The sequence below is a fragment of the Chelonia mydas genome, chromosome 11 (genome assembly GCF_015237465.2).
Source record: "Chelonia mydas isolate rCheMyd1 chromosome 11, rCheMyd1.pri.v2, whole genome shotgun sequence".
Classification (NCBI taxonomy): Eukaryota; Metazoa; Chordata; order Testudines; family Cheloniidae; genus Chelonia; species Chelonia mydas.
In genome coordinates, this window is record NC_051251.2 from 21,293,510 (window position 1) to 21,311,416 (window position 17,907).

The 17,907-nt window shown below is 41.0% G+C and overlaps 1 protein-coding gene across 1 annotated transcript in view; it reads right to left on the minus strand.

Moving 5' to 3' along the window:
- LRP1B (LDL receptor related protein 1B) overlaps nt 1–17,907 on the minus strand; it is a 1,293,242-nt gene that overhangs the window by 380,947 nt on the left and 894,388 nt on the right. The window contains 2 exon segments of the mRNA XM_043525164.1: nt 12,728–12,857; nt 13,437–13,571. Coding sequence (XP_043381099.1) covers nt 12,728–12,857; nt 13,437–13,571 — 265 coding nt within the window.

Genomic DNA, 17,907 nt, shown 5'->3' on the forward strand with positions numbered 1-17,907 from the left:
GCTCTATTGACTATGGAGCTATGTCAATTGACATTTAATGAGGTGCCTCATTAAATCACAGCCCTATAATTATTATCCAACAGTATAGTGAAACTGCAAGAAAAAAAATTAGAATTCTCTTAAAATACAAATATAGAATATTTATTTATTTATTACGGGGAGCACCTTTAATAAATTAGACACTTTCCAGTCTAAAAATATGGAATATTTCCTGAAAATAAAAGACTCATATTCAAAAGACAGGCAGATGGTTGGTGGAAGGGGATCAACATATAAGCAGAATGACCAAGATACTAATTCACCGTTTCCTGGCAAAATGAGATTACATTCAATAATTAACTACTCATAACTACACCACTGGGCATTCTGGGAAGGAGGGATGCCTACAACAAAGCTCTGCCTACAGTCTGTTCTGAGCAGAATGAGGGAATGTAGTAAGTCTACAGAGCCTGCTTCCTTCTGTGACATGAATGCTGTGATACAGCACATCAGCTCAAAGGAAGAGAGGGAACATATGACACCCCTTCTACTCCACTACACCTTTGTGCAGAATGGGCCACAAGCTGGTCCAAACTAAAGAATTACTAACACAGTTAACACATGGGCACAGCTTAAATGAAGTTGAGGAAAGATTTTTAGCGAGGATTTCAAACTCCTCCTGGCTTCCTCTAGCAAGAAATGAGCAGGATCTTTCTTTTAATAAGAGATTTCTTACGTCTAGTCCACTACTACTTTCTACAGAGACAGCATCCTCAAAACAAATAGCTATCAATAACTCAGAACATGCCAAAATGGAGTTTAATAATAGATTCCTCTTTTCTATATATAAAATAGACAATGTTGTTGAAAATGTAGCTCCACACTAATTGCAATATTATATACTTATTAAATGCACTCCTGAACTCATGAAGTGTGCACGGACACTCTTTAACCAAATGAAAGTTTGTAAAGGCAATCTACTCCCCAGTTGACCCAGGTTCGTCTTGGTCAGATTGTGCCTCCAAGTGAGAAAGACCTGAGTGTTTTATCTGGCTATCACTTTGGCAACACTTGTATAGCTTGGCATGCTAATGAGGCATGAATTTATTTAATATAAATTAGTTAAATGCAGCTACATGAGTGTGAGAATATGGATGCTGGACTGACTTTGGAGGAGCATTAAAATAGGGTTGCAGAGAATGATGCCAGAAGCAACAACTCTAGGGAAGGAGGAGTGTAGGTGCTGTAAGGGGCTAGACAAAGAGGAGGTCCATTTTAACTAGCACTCTGGTTAAAAGCATCGTATACTAGTTTCTTTGTAGTAATATATCTTTCCTGTCCCTTGTAAAAGGCATTCATCTTTCAACTTCATGTCATATATGAAAGTAATGAAAAATATGAAAAATAATATTTTATTACTCAAATATTAAATATAATACATATCTTATTCTATAGAATTTAATAACTACATCAGGTAACTTCTAAGTTTCTAAAATATTAAGCGACATAAGAAACAGAATCTGTCACAAACTCCAAAAATGAGTCATTAAAAGCTCACCTTAACTACATTTTCAATGCACCCTTAACTATTGAATTGCAACCAGCATCTCCAAGATTAACTATACTTGTATTCACATGTTTAATCAGCATTATTTTCTTGACATAGAAGTTAGATTGAATGCTGACTTCAGAAAAACAGTTCTTCATTCTTTAGTTCAACTAAACACTTGTTAGTCTTCCTCTTGGAGCTGTAACTGTTTGTCTGAGACAACTCCAGTTACAACGAAAACCATATCTAGTAAGGTAAATATTCATTTGGGACTCTTAACCAGAAGTTTGTAGGGGAAGAGCACTAGCAGAATGACAGAGCACAGATGTTGCTAACTGATATGGAAAAATGTATAGGACCTTCCCGGAAGGGTGTCAATGTACTTACCTTGTGGATCTCTGAAGATGGCACTTCCCTATAGAGAGGAAAGATGTGCCAGAGCAACTACTTTTGAAACAACTTTGGGACTTGTCCCAATAAAACCTACCTTGTTGGTTTTCCTGGGATTAATTAACTTTAAAACAACAGGGTGAAAAGAGATGATGTTAGGCTTAATCTACTTGAAGTTAATATGAAATATCTGAGATTAATTTGAATGGGACAGAGGGATGTTTTTCAGTGTGAATTAGCTAAGTCAAAATACTAATCAGGAACCTTCTTAGCTTCATCCAAGAAAATCAAAATTAGTCAAATCCATATCATCTTGCAAGACTACGCATAAGTGAGGTGTGGCAGACAAATTGTTGTATAGGTCTAAGGTGCCTTTCTGAATTTACTCAGTAACATAAACCATACTATCTAGAAACATTATCAGAAGGGGCTGAACAATGCATGGTTTATATTTTGCTGTGACTGGCAGAAGTAATAAACAGAGCTGGCTGGGAATTTTATGACAATTTGTTTTTTGACAGAAAACACCAATTCATCAAATTTGAAAGGGGCTGTTTTGACTAAAATTTTCAGGAATGTTTCCCAGATCCATGATGGTATTTCTGCTCAAAACCAGAGAAAGAGAGGGAGCCCCCCAAGGATATCTGCCTATATTTACATAGGATGCAGAAAAACTGGGGAGATGCCTGACTGACAGCAGGGATTTGAACACAGTTCTCTTATATCACAGGTGAGTGCCCTAACAAATGGGTTATAGTCTGTGATCTCTCCTGTTGGAGCTGTTGCACTTTGTATAACTAATTAAACATTCATTGGGCCACAGAGAGAGAGAGTGGCTTGATAGCCCAATGGTTAAGAGACTCAACTCAGATGCAGGAGATACAAGTCCCTGTACTCACTCAGGGAAAACAGGGGCTCAAACCTGGTTCTCCCCTCCCTCCTACATCCCATGAGTGCCATAACCACTGAACTACTGGCTAGTCTGTGATTTTGCTCACACTTTGTTTTTTTGTGAAAAAAATATTGAATGGTCTCTGGTTCTTCCCAATGCAGAATGAAAAATTTTTCAACATCTCTAAAATTTTCAAGGGATAAGAAAACAATTTCTCTCCCAGCTTTATTTATAAGGGTTTAACAATAGTCGTTTTCACTTCTCTTTTGCAGTTGTCAACTTCGGTTTCATTGACGTAGAGCTAGGGTATAAGCAGCTATTAAAGGTTTATCTAGTAAGAAGGCAAGAGGGGGAGGAGTGAGGAAAGGAAGCCTACATCTCCCATAATAAAGAATTTATTACCACCGCCCACCTATCCAAAGATGCTTTTGCCACAGAGACTTCATTCTTTCCTGAAAAAAACACAGATGTGCAGGGGCTGGGTAGAGTTTACAACTTAAGAATCTATCTCGAGTGGCATTTTTGAGGCTTAGAATAAAAGACAGAGGTCCAGCCAAATTGGGATATACTGTCTTGCCACAAGAGGAACACTTACTAATTAATATACCTTTGTCTTCTCAGCTTCCTCAATCATTTTGAACATACTCTGAAACCTAGAAAGCTTAACAAGACTGCAAAAACTAAAGAATCTCTCCACTACTGAATTTGTTCATAAATTATTTCATACACAGTACACTGTTCTCTTTTTTTTCTACTGTCTTGTACTTCAACTGGAATTGTTGAACAAAATCCTCCAGGCAGTAATTCACCTGTCATTTGTTGTACTAGCTACTTTTGCATTGCCCCAAATCACAGTATTTTAAGATTTGAAAAGTGACAGAGAAGGCACAGTAATCTAGTAAAAAAAAAAAGGTTCCCTCTAGCATAGCAAACAAGGAAATTCTCATTTTTAGCACTGCCATTTCTCTTTTACCTCCTTGTATGGCTATTTAGAGTTTATTCCTTTTGTAAGTTAAAACAGGATACAGAGTCAGGAACCAGCCTGTGAAAAATGTTTGCATTGAAACGCAAAACACACACGCCTGGTTCCAGGTTTAAGTGAAAGAACAAGCTCCTGAGAATATTCAGGATAACATTCATTCCCACTCAAGGCCTCTGGATCCACCCTCCCGCATAAGCAGGTTTCAGATTTTAGATGTCTCTGCAGAATGAAGACTGGGGCTACAATCGCTCTCTCCTCCCCAAATACTTGGGAGTAGCTGACTGTTTCTTTTCCTACACTTCCAAGCTCTTTTAGGGTGGGGGATTTAATATAGAGCTCACCACTGCAACCTGCAGGAACTCCCCAGGTAAAATAAATCTGCATAATAAGATCCCTATTAGACTTCACAGAAACTTCTTGTGAGTTTTCCCTAGCCTGGCATAAGTAATTCTACTTGAGGAATATATAAATAATGGTGGTCACATCTTCATTAAAACATTTGCCTTGAAGTTGGAGCTTGTTTCAACATGCAAGTCCCTTTGGGCAAGAGTACTTTATCTGACTCTACTGTGCTTTGTTCGGAGCTTTTTGAGGTGCTCTGTCCCAGAGCAGCTGTCCTGGCAATTCATAGATAGAGATGTGTCACTCACATAGCTGGGTTCTGATCCATTAGTTGTTCTGAAGACAAGAAACAAGGCCTTGAACTGTCAGCAGAAGTAGACAGGTGTCAAGGTTCCTTCCCCACTCTGAACTCTAGGGTACAGATGTGGGGACCTGCATGAAAGACCCCCTAAGCTTATTCTTACCAGCTTAGGTTAAAAGCTGCCACCACCAAAATGTTACACAAAGAACAGGGGAAGTGCCCACTTGGAAACGTCTCCCCGCAAAAATATCCCCCCGAGCCCTACACCCCCTTTCCTGGGGAAGGCTTGATAAAAATCCTCACCAATTTGCATAGGTGAACACAGACCCAAACCCTTGGATCTTAAGAACAATGAAAAAGCAATCAGGTTCTTAAAAGAAGAATTTTAATTGAAGAAAAACTAAAAGAATCACCTCTGTAAAATCAGGATGGTAAATACCTTACAGGGTAATCAGATTCAAAACACAGAGAATCCCTCTAGGCAAAACCTTAAGTTACAAAAAGATACAGAAACAGAAATATACATTCCATTCAGCACAACTTATTTTACCAGCCATTTAAACAAAACAGAATCTAACGCATATGTAACTAGATTGCTTCCCAACTCTTTACAGGAGTTCTGACCTGCATTCCTGCTCTGCTCCATGCAAAAGCATCACACAGACAGACAGACAGACCCTTTGTTTCTCCCCCCCCAGCTTTGAAAGTATCTTGTCTCCTCATTGGTCATTTTGGTCAGGTGCCAGTGAGGTTATCTTAGCTTCTTAACCCTTTACAGGTGAAAGGGTTTTTCCTGTGGCCAGGAGGGATTTAAAGGTGTTTACCCTTCCCTTTTTTTTATGGCACGCCCCCCAAATCACAGATAAGGTGAAACGCTGGCTGTGATTTCTTCCTGGAGCTCTAGGAGAAAACAGAGTTAATAAGACACATGCACCTCTAAATATACTACCAAGTATATAAAGACTAACAATATTTTCCACATCTCAAGGACAATTTTAACCAGTTGATTCTGGGAAACTTTTGGGAGAGTGCATCAGCCACTTTGTTAGAAGCTCCTGAGATGTGTTGGATGTCAAAATCAAAATCTTGGAGAGCTAAACTCGACCGAGTAAGTTTTTTGTTATTTCCTGTGGTGGTATGAAGCCACTGTAGCGCAGCATGGTTGGTTTGCAGGTGGAAACGCCGTCCCCAAACGTATGGGCGTAGTTTTTCCAGAGCGTAGACAATGGCGTAACATTCTTTTTCACTGACTGACCGGTTGCTTTCCCTCTCAGACAGCTTCTTGCTGAGAAACACTACAGGGTGGAATTCTTGATCTGGTCCTTCCTGCATTAGAACTGCTCCCACACCATGCTCGGATGCATCTGTGGTTACTAGGAATGGTTTGTCAAAGTCTGGGGCCCTTAGCACAGGGTCAGTCAAGAGTGTCGATTTAAGCTGGTTAAAGGCCTTCTGACACTCTTCAGTCCACTGAACGGCATTTGGCTGTTTCTTTTTGGTTAGGTCTGTCAGTGGGGTGGCGATTTGGCTGTATTGCGGTACAAATCGCCTGTAATATCCGGCCAAGCCTAAGAAGGATTGGACCTGTTTCTTTGACTTTGGGACAGGCCACTTTTGGATAGCATCCACTTTGGCCTGTAGGGGGTTGATAGTTCCTTGACCCATCTGGTGTCCAAGGTAAGTCACTCTGTTTAGGCCTATTTGACACTTCTTAGCCTTAACAGTTAGTCCTGCCTCCCTTATGCGCTCAAAGACTTTTTGTAGATGTTCCAGGTGTTCTGGCCAGGCATCCAAAAATATGGCCACATCGTCAAGGTAGGCAACTGCATATTCTCCCAATCCTGCTAGGAGACCATCTACAAATCTTTGGAAGATGGCGGTTGCATTCCGCAACCCGAAAGGGAGTACATTAAATTCATACAGCCCGACATGTGTGGTGAAGGCTGACCTTTCCTTGGTGGATTCATCTAGCGGTACCTGCCAGTACCCCTTGGTTAAGTCCAAGGTAGAGATGAACTGGGCCCGTCCCAGTTTCTCTAATAGTTCATCTGTGCATGGCATTGGATAGTTGTCTGGGCGAGTTACAGCATTTAACTTACAGTAGTCCATGCAAAAACGTATCTCCCCATCTGGTTTGGGAACTAGAACCACTGGAGAGGCCAATGCACTGCCAGAGGAGCAGATTACCCCCATCTGTAGCATATCCTGGATCTCCCGTTCTATAGCAGTTTTAGCTTGAGGAGACATCTGGAAAGGTTGGGCTTTAATTGGGTGAGCATTACCTGTGTCAATGGAGTGTAATGCCCGTTCAGTCAGTCCTGGGGTGGCTGAGAATGTCAGCACGTAGCTAGTGCACAGCTCCTTGATCTGCTGTCGCTACATACGCCCAAGAGTCATGGAGAGGTTCACCTCTTCCATGCCACCATCGCTTTTCCCTTCGTAGTAGACACCTTCAGGCCACTCAGCGTCATCTCCTCCCTGGGCTGTAAACTGACAAATCTTTAATTCTCTGGAATAAAAGGACTTTAGAGAATTAATATGGTACACCTTAGGCTTTTGGTTGGAGGTGGGGAATGCTATGAGATAATTAACAGCTCCCAGGTGCTTTTGGACCATGAATGGCCCTTCCCACGATGCTTCCATTTTAGGGGCCTGGAGAATGACGTGGTCCCCTACTTTGAAGGAACTCTCTGCCGTGTTTATCATGGCTTTTTGCTCTTTTTGAGCATCCTGTAGGTTTTCTTTAGCAAGGGCTAAAGGGGTTCGGAGGGTGTTTTGTAGGTTGGTTACAAAGTCCAGAATCTTAGTTCCTGGAGAAGGTGTAAACCCCTCCCATTGCTGCTTCACCAACTGTAATGGCCCCTTAACCTCGCAGCCATATACAAGTTCAAATGGTGAAAACCCTAAACTGGGATGTGGTACAGCTCTGTAGGCAAAGAGCAACTGCTGCCACACTAGGTCCCAATCATTGGAGTGCTCATTTATGAATTTACGTATCATGGTCCCCAAAGTTCCATTAAATTTCTCCACCAGGCCATTTGTTTGATGATGGTAAGGGGTGGCAACCAAGTGATTCACCCCATGACCTTCCCAAAGGCTTTCCATAGTTCCTGCCAGGAAATTAGTTCCTGCATCTGTGAGGATGTCGGAGGGCCAACCTACCCTGGCAAAAATGTCTGCTAGTGCCTGACACACACTTTTAGCCCTGGTGTTGCTTAGAGCTACTGCTTCCGGCCATCGGGTGGCAAAATCCATGAAAGTCAGTATGTACTGCTTTCCTCTGGGTGTCTTTTTTGGAAAATGACCCAGAATATCCACAGCTACTCGCTGAAATGGAACCTCAGTGATGGAGAGGGACTTTGACCTGGTCTTGGGGTTTTCCCACTCTTTGGCATACCTTACAAGACCGGACATAGGTAGAAACATCCTTACCCCTTCCCTCCTAGTGGAATGACCTCCCCAAATGGTCTTTGGTCCTGTTCACCCCAGCATGGCCACTAGGATGATCATGGGCTAAGCTCAAGAGCTTTACCCGGTATTTAGTTGGAACTACCAACTGTCTCTGAGGATGCCAGTCTTCCTGGTGTCCACCAGAAAGAGTTTTCTTGTATAAAAGTCCTCTTTCTACAACAAACCTGGATCGATTAGAAGAGCTGAGAGGCGGTGGGTTGCTCCGTGCCGCCGTCCGAGCTCTCTGGAGGCTTTCATCTGCTTCCTGTTCAGTCTGGAATTGTTCCCTTGATGCTGGAGACATAAGTTCCTCATTGAATTGTAGACCTAGGCTTGGTCCCTCTGGAAGCAATGTAGGGGATGGGGCTGTTTCCGTTGACTGTGAACCGCTCTCCGCTGGTGCACTATGTGGCGTTCAGGCTCTGGCTGAGCCTCTTGTGTAGGGTTATTGGCTGCTGCCAGTTCAGGTTCGGTGGGGCCCTCCGGTGTTGGGGTTGCAAGTACTGGATTCAGTGCTGGCAATGGTTCAGGTGCTGGTTGTTCCACCGGTTCCGGTTCTGGGGCTGGCTCTGTCTGGGTCTCTGGGACTGGATTCACTAACGCTGTTGCTGACATTGCCATGGGGTCCGGTTCCATCACCTCTGATCGGGTCCTGGTAGAAGTTTCCGGAACAGAGCCAGGCATGACAGCTTGCTTAGCCTGGCTGCGGTTGACCATTCCCACCCTCTTGGCTAGCTTCATATGATTGGCCAAGTCTTCCCCCAGCAGCATGGGGATGGGATAATCATCATAGACTGCAAAAGTCCATGTTCCTGACCAGCCCATGAACTGGACGGGCAACTTGGCTGTAGGCATATTGAAAGAGTTGGACTTGAAGGGTTGAATTGTCACTTGGATCTCTGGATCGATTAAATTGGGGTCCACTAAGGAAGCACGGATAGCTGACACTCTGGTCTCCCTCCACGCAGTGACCTTCTTCCTGCCCACACTCACAGTTTCCCTCCGCTCTGAGGGTATCTGGGAGGTATCTGGGCCTGAGGACCTCTGGTGTGATTCCGGTGCAATGAACTGTAATCTGTTGGGGTTCTTGGGGGAGTTGGCCTTTACATGCCCCGGCTCGTTACATTTCAAACATCGTCCAGCTGATGGGTCACTGGGGCGAGGTGGGTTGCTGGAGAACGGTGTGGCAGGACAATAAGGTGTCTGCAGTATTCCTTGGTGTGTAGTTGGGGCCTTGGGCTGCCTCCGGTAGTATGGTGTGGTCTGAGGGTGTCCCTTCTGGTATCCGCTCCAACTGCGACCAGGGTTGTTCCTCTCTCCTCCCTCCACCCGTTTTGGTCCGACTTGCCCCGCCTCTCTGGCAGTCTGGGACTGCTCGTATGGATCAGCATAAGAAGCAAGACTTTCTGCTGAGTCCATTTCCTTATCCCATAAACACTGTTTTATTTTCTCCTTGGACATATTCAGGAATTGCTCCTGAGCTACCAAATTCCGTCAAAGTTAGTGACACCCCTTCCTTGGACCCATTTATCTAACAGATCCTTCATCTGGTTTAGATAAGCCACATTACTTAGTCCAGGCCCTCACTTAAGGGTTAGAAATTTTACTCTGTATGTTTCAGATGTATTTTGAAATTGCTTTAAAACGAAATCCTTGAACTTATTATAGTCAGAAGCCTCATCAATAGGCATCTTATTGAATATGTCCAGAGCTCTTCCAGTCAATTTTGCGACCAATGTGGTCATCTTGTGAGCTTCAGGAATTTTATGGAGAGTGCACAGTCTCTCAAAGGTGAGAAAATATTCAGCAATATCACTGGATTCATCATACTGTGGACATAGTCGCTCCCATTTGTGGATTGTTGGGAAAGGATGGTTAGGGTTATCCAGTAGATTCCGCTCAGCCTTTGCCTTCTCCATCTACAGTGCATGCTTCCTTTCTTTTTCCTTTTCCGCCTCAGCATGCTTCCTCTCCTCCTCTACACACTTCTTCTCTTTTTCCTTTTCCTCCATTTCTTTTTCCCTTGCCTCCACAGGTCTCCTCTGGGCAGCCTCCCTTTCTCCTCAGCATGCTTCCATTCTTTTTCCTTTGCTCCATAGCTCTCCTGTGGGCAGCCTCTTGGCCTTTTCCTTTTCCTCCACTTCTTTTTCCTTTGCCTCCATAGCTCTCCTGTGGGCAGCCTCTTGGGCTGTTTCCTTGGTTTCAGTCATGTTTGCCTCTCTGTTTTTAACTAACTTTACACCCAAGAGTTAGAAATAAAACAAATAAACAAACAAACAAAAACTTGGCCTGTCAAAAAAATAGGTTGTGTTGTAACCTGATACCTATGTTCTCTGATAGTGATTGTCAGGCTACAGAAAAATCCTTTTGAAAAAAACCTAATACCTTTGTCTCCAGGCAAATAGACAGAAAAAACCCTCTATTGCTCTTAGCTAAAAAACAAAACAAAACAACCCTCTTCAGGTCTGTGAAGAACTTGTGAATTTCCCTGCAGGAGGTTAACTACCCTGCCTTCAGGAAGAGAAACTCCAGCTCACAAAAGCAAGCTCCCTTTTGTTATGCTTGTTGCTTTGTCCCCTTTTACAAAACACTTTAAAATCTTTTAAAATCCTTCTGTGCTTCTGGTTCAAAAAAACCCCAAAACCTCAGAATGATTTCAAAGTAATCCCACCGCTCTGCCACCATGTCAAGGTTCCTTCCCCACTCTGAACTCTAGGGTACAGATGCGGGGACCTGCATGAAAGACCCCCTAAGCTTATTCTTACCAGCTTAGGTTAAAAGCTGCCACCACCAAAGCGTTACACAAAGAACAGGGGAAGGGCCCACTTGGAAACGTCTCCCCGCAAAAATATCCCCCCGAGCCCTACACCCCCTTTCCTGGGGAAAGCTTGATAAAAATCCTCACCAATTTGCATAGGTGAACACAGACCCAAACCCTTGGATCTTAAGAACAATCAGGTTCTTAAAAGAAGAATTTTAATTGAAGAAAAACTAAAAGAATCACCTCTGTAAAATCAGGATGGTAAATACCTTACAGGGTAATCAGATTCAAAACACAGAGAATCCCTCTAGGCAAAACCTTAAGTTACAAAAAGATACAGAAACAGAAATATACATTCCATTCAGCACAACTTATTTTACCAGCCATTTAAACAAAACAGAATCTAACGCATATCTAACTAGATTGCTTCCTAACTCTTTACAGGAGTTCTGACCTGCATTCCTGCTCTGCTCCTGGCAAAAGCATCACACAGACAGACAGGACCCTTTGTTCCCCCCCCCCCCCAGCTTTGAAAGTATCTTGTCTCCTCATTGGTCATTTTGGTCAGGTGCCAGCGAGGTTATCTTAGCTTCTTAACCCTTTACAGGTGAAAGGGTTTTTCCTGTGGCCAGGAGGGATTTAAAGGTGTTTACCCATCCTTTTATATCTATGACAACAGGCCATCAGTGGAGTTATCTGAACACAGGGGTTGTATCATTTTGAGGAGGCAGACTTTGAGATTCTGCACTAACTGAAATCTCTGGCTGTTTCCACCTTCAACCCAAGATACAATGAATTACAATTATCCAAGCTGAATAATACATATATCACTGTTACTAGAACCTTATCCAGGAGAAAAAGGAAAAAGTTTCAGAAGTCGTTTTCTATCACTGATGCTAACTGAATGTTGAGGCTTCTAGTGAGTTGGAAGAACCACTCTAGGCTTCACACCACTTTGAAGAACTCCCCTGACTGAATGTAAAAGCTGATTTCCTATAGGTATTGTGATCTCCTTATAATGGAGTTGGTTGAATCTGTGGAAAATGAGATATATAGACGTATATATGACTTTCTACAGGACTTTTGTGTTTTCCGGGAGGTTGGCAAGTTCAATTTTCTGAAAGAGTCATTGATAATGCATAAGCAGTAGACACTGTTGTTCTCCACAGTTGTGCCCATTTGCAATAGACACAGTTGTTCTCAGGAAGGGCACAGGCTCTGTTTATATATGGTCACTCAGCTATGTCTCTGGGCTTCACCATGTGTAATGAAGCCAAATTCTATCATGTAGTTAATACAATCTCTTGTTATTTAGAATATTTTGTCTTGGGAAGTGCTTTTCATAGTTGATATTTTCTTCAAAGTAGGATGAGAATTCTTTGTAGTGGTCAGTGCTTCTGTCTGATGTTTCAGTTACACAATCCAGAACACCTCTGCTGGCAACAGCTGTGCAGCTGTGATGGTAAGGGGATCTGTTATTGCATCAGCATAGTCCACAGCACAGTAATTGGTGGATGGATCTGAAGAACGTTTTGTGCCACCACCATTCTATTCTTGTACCTAAGCACTTTATCAGACATAGTTTGTCCATGAACACTTGTGATCTTCTTGGTTGGTGCGGAGAGGATGTTATATTGGGGCCAAAACATTGATATTTATGGCCATCGAAGGATTACATCATTCTAAGAGTTCATCACCACATTGGGCTTATTATAGTTGGATGGTTTGTCTTCTGACAATGTGCTGAAAACTTAAGTGGATTCAAAAAAATTAAGCACACTTCTGATCTCTTGCTAGGTACCTCTTCAAGTGAAAAGACGGTCTAACAGTAGGGAAACTGTTCTGAAAATAGGTAAGTAGACTGTAATATTTAGTTTAAACAGAGATGTCATAGTAAGTATCTCAGTATATGAGAACATCCAACTTGTACAAAAACTGTTTTTTACAGTACAATCTTTGTCTGGTTTTATTGAAGACTCTAGCAGTAAACAGATGTCAGAATGAATGCCCTGATTTACTAATTGTAGATTTTTAATATTAGCATGCATTTTTTAAAAAAAATATAGAAATATTTAAGTTACCCTTTTTCTGGGTGCACTGCTATAGATCTTGGCTGGTCCAGACCCTGGGATATAATTACGTATCGGAATGAGCCATTGAGTCTAGCAACTTCAATTAAGTTGAAGCCATGATCTGTCCAATATATGTTACCTAGGAGAAATACCAAGAAATTACTAAGAAAATAAACAACTTCTTTAAGAGACCAGTTGCTGTTCGATATCAGCTGCATAAAACATAGTAGCAGAAAATAATGTTCTCTGTTTGTTTTAATACATCTGTAGGTTTTATTACTCTCTCATTAAGCCTAGTTATTAGGAACATACACTGAAGTGAAATTTGTAATTTTTAATCCTACTTTCAAATATTTCTATCTTAAGGTCTAAACCAAATCTGTATGTATCAAAACAAAGTTGAAACTCCACACCTAAGAAACAGGGGGCATTTTAATTTTCCAACTGTCTTCAAGCATAAGAGAACGTCTAAAACCATTTTTTCTGCCTTATGGAATTCTTGGGATATTTTTGCTAAGTTCACAGTGGGTGATCGTCAATATGAAAAAAACATATCCAGAGGCTTTGAATATTAGAGAGAGTGAAGCTGAAAGAAAAAAAAATATGCACCTCTGTGGCTAGAAGTACAGAAGTCTACTATTATCAAGTAGAGTCTTTTTCAGCATAAAAAGGCCTATCTAAAAGGTATTTAAGAAATAATAAAGGCAGGTGGTGTTACCTGCTATCCAATCCACTGCTATGCCTTCAACCCTTCCCAAGCCATTTGAAATGATGTCTTCTTTCCAGGTCTGGTCTCGTCTAGCTCTGCTAATTTTGTTGAAACCCATGTCAGTCCAGTAAATTGTGTCATTTCCTGGAAAAAAAATACAGACAGAAAAAAATATAATTAGTAAAAGCTATCACCTTGACTGAGGAATAATTCAATGAAAAACGTTCTGCTCAAAATGAACATCATATTTTTGCTCAATCATCCACATGAGGACCTACAGACATTACTTCTTCACAATTTTAATACTATTATATTAATACCCACTCCAGGATTAAGATAATAGTATTTAAACACATCCCCATCTCCAACTACATATTTTCCCCATCTTCTCCATTTAAAAAAAATAAATGTATAATGGCCTAGATCCTCAAGTAATGAAAATCAGAGTAGATACAATTATCTTGAAAACAGGGACTCTCTTATACTACTGTATATTTACAACTAATATCACAACAGGTTCATGACCCTGATTTGGGCCACTGCTTTTACTGCCACAATACTTGTGTCATAAATATAAAGGGAAGGGTAAACACCTTTAAATCCCTCCTGGCCAGAGGAAAAACCCTTTCACCTGTAAAGGGTTAAGAAGCCAGGATAACCTCGCTGGCACCTGACCAAAATGACCAATGAGGAGACAAGATACTTTCAAAGCTGGAGGGGGGGGAGAAACAAAGGGTTCTCTCTGTCTGTGTGTTGCTTTTGCCGGGACCAGAGCAGGAATGAAGGTCAGAACTCCTGTAAAGGGCTAATAAGCAATCTAGTTTGATATGCGTGAGATTCTGTTTTGTTTAAATGACTGATAAAATAAGTTGTGCTGAATGGAACATATATTCCTGTTTTTGTGTCTTTTTGTAACTTAAGGTTTTGCCTAGAGGGATTCTCTATGTTTTGAATCTGATTACCCTGTGAGGTATTTACCATCCTGATTTTACAGAGACGATTCTTTTACTTTTTTTCTTCAATTAAAATTCTTCTTTTAAGAACCTGATTGCTTTTTCATTGTTCTTAAGATCCAAGGGTTTGGGTCTGTGTTCACCTATGCAAATTGGTGAGGATTTTTATCAAGCCTTCCCCAGGAAAGGGGGTGTAGGGTTTCAGAGGATTTTTGTGAGGGAAAGACATTTCCAAGTGGGCTCTTTCCCTGTTATATATTTGTTAGACACTTTGTGGTGGCAGCAATAAAGTCCAGGGGCAAAAGGTAAAATATTTTATACCTTGGGGAAGTTTTAACTTAAGCTGGTAAAAATAAGCTTAGCAGGTTTTTCATGCAGGTCCCCATATCTGTACCCTAGAGTTCAGAGTGGGGAAGGAACCTTGACAACTTGTAATAAAATAATATACTAACAGTATGCTTTCCAATGGGATACCTTCATATTTGTACTAATGTTATTTCTTTAATGCCAGTACAGCTTTTTAAAAATAATTATTTCAACTACATTTGGGGCTCTTAAATATTATGGGGCAAATCTTGGGAACTACCTACATCTACCCCCTTCTTCTTGGCAATCATGCAGATAAAATGTTTGGAATCATCTCGCATATCTAATAAAGATATGAAAAAAACGTATGTAATGATACAAAGGAAGTTTAGAAATTTGATAACTTGTGACTCATCTTCTAAGTTAACACTGTAAACATATTGCAATTCCATTTGAATAGATGGCTAAAATCTGTCTTCCAAGTGGTCAGATAGAATCTTGGACTTACGGAGTGAGCTGTTTCCTCTCAGAAATGATAAAGAGCTAGGATATTCTTTCCTTGTTTATTTTTATTTTCATTGTGCACATATCTCCTATTATTTTCATGAACTAAATAGACATAAAACAACAAAAGCAACAGCAAAACTTACATACATGTGGACCAATGTCAGGATGCCAGCAAACTACAACTCTGTTTTCAAAAAATGAATCCAAACTGTTCATCTTTCTGCAGTTTCTCACAGACATTACTGCCAAATTCTCTCTAAACCCACCCCAAACACATAAACGTCCTATGTCAGAGGATATGCATTTGGCCTGTAACTCCAAAAATAAAATATGACCGAAGTTTAAAAAGACAAAAAATCAAATATGGCCTTGAGTAACTGGTTCAAATTGAGAAAGTAGGTAGAACTAGAGTCTCTGAGTTTGAGCAAATTCATTTGGAATTGTACAGTTAACAAAGAGAGCCATTTCAAGCTATTCTGTTTACAAGGAAATCCTGCTTTTGAGAGGCAGTGTATGATTACATGTGAATTACCTACAAAAATGTACTGGGTAGTTGAGATTTCCTGAAAATGTTGTATTACAAATAACTCTTAAAATCATAATAACTCAGACTGATTACAGAGAAAATGTTTGTTTACTTGGTGCAACTAACAGCACTTTCTGAAAAGTCATCATCACTGTTTTGTTGATGGTGCATCCTGTTCCCCAGACCATGAAACAGCAAAGCTGAAACTGTATAAACAGCAAACAGCTGGTACCTGCGTACACAGTCAGAAAGGGAGTTAGGGTGAGAAGTGGGGAAGAACACGTTTGGACTGGCTTTCAGACATCGCAAAAAGCACTCTTCTGAACATAGATGTGGCAGAAAAAATAGTAACTTTTTTAAAAGAAAAAACGAGAGGCATACGATTTAAAGTGATCTTTTAAAAAAATCCAATTAATAAACAAATGTTGACAGTGTTCTTTAAAACACCCAGATTAACCAAGGATATTATGCTTGTTTTCCAAAACAGAAAATGTGTAAGTAGTTTAGTGATCTAAATCTATGAGGTATTTTTTTAAAAAAATATTAATATATGTAATACAATACCTAGAAAGAATATTCCTAGTATTAAAAGCATGACTTTTTTTCAAGCTATAGTAATTAATAAATATTTGCATTTAAAATGGAAGTATATAGTACTCTACATAAGAAAATACATACATTATGCTGGCACACTAACTGGGTCAGAAGAGCAGTGTATGAAAGCCCATAAGACTCAGTTTCAGAAACAAGCTTCCAATTTAAAACAAAATGAAATAAATAAATAAAAATAAAATAAAATAAAATAAAATAAAATATAAACCCTCACTGCTCTGAGCTAATGGGGGCTGAGAACATAAAAATATATAAAAGAAGGGCAGGGAACAATGATACTCTTTCACACATCAAAGTTGCTAGTTATAGAAAGGGATGTCAGAAATGTAGGTTAAGATTTGTTTGTCCTGTCATTTGGAGAAACTGGCATAACATATGTGGCTGTTTTAATGGTTGGTCATAGGTAGCTGGAAAGCGGCGGCTGCTGGCCGGGATCTCAGCTTTGAAGGCAGAGCCACAGCAAGCAGCGGAGAAGTAAGGATGGCATGGTATGGTATTGCCAACCTTACTTCTGCACTGCTGCCTGAAGAGCTGGGCTCTCAGTCAGCAGCTGCCACACTTGGGCCACCCAGCTCTGAAGGCAGCAGCACAGAAGTAAAGGTGGCATACTATGGTACTGCCACTCTTCCTTCTGCACTGCTGCTGGCAGGGTGCTGTTTTCAGAGCTGGGTACCCAGCCAACAGCTGCCACTCTCCAGCCGCCCAAATCTAAAGGTGGCAATACCACACCCCCTAAAATAATCTTGTGACCTCCCTGCAACTCCCTTTTGGGTCAGGACACCCAGTTTGAGAAACACTGGTCTCCACCATGGAATCTGTGCAGTATAGGGTAAAAGCACACAAAAGACCAGATTTAATGGGGGGGGGGGGGGGGGAGACCAGATTTCACGGTCCGTGATGCATTTTTCATGGCCGTGAATTTGGTAGGGTCATAGTCATAGGTATGAGGGTTATATTACAAAGTGTAATATATTTCAGCTTACTTTGGAGAGATGCCAATCTCTTTCATAATTACTACTGAGGCAAGGCCCTCCAATTTTTACCCTACACCTTTGCCAAAGAAAACCAAATCTGTCTGAAATTCAGATTATAGGTCAGGTAGAATTTTATTTTGTGCTAGAAAGCTGGAAGCAATTCAGACAAGAGACTGTGAGGTGGGGGGACACTCAGAATGAGGTACTCACTTTTCGAAAATGTTCATAACCTCTTTCGGAAAAACACTATTGAAATCATTCAAACTGAACTGGAAATACATAGGACCATAGGAATTCCTGTAATGGATCAACCCAGTGGTCTATCTAGTACAGCATGCTCTCTCTAGTAGTGGCCTGTACCAGATGCTTCAGCAAGAATACTGTCATGACTTGGTCCAGCCACGCTCCACAGACAGAACCCAGTCTGTTGTGACTGGATCTAACTGCTGAATCCCACATGCCTCTAACTCTCCTGAGTCAGGGTAGGCACTCCAAAGCTCACATGTCGATAAACACATTTTATTCAAAGGATTTATGGCATTAAGGAAAGGGAATTTTGAAACGTATCTTTCCCTTTCTATTGTAATGGTAAATCTAAGGTT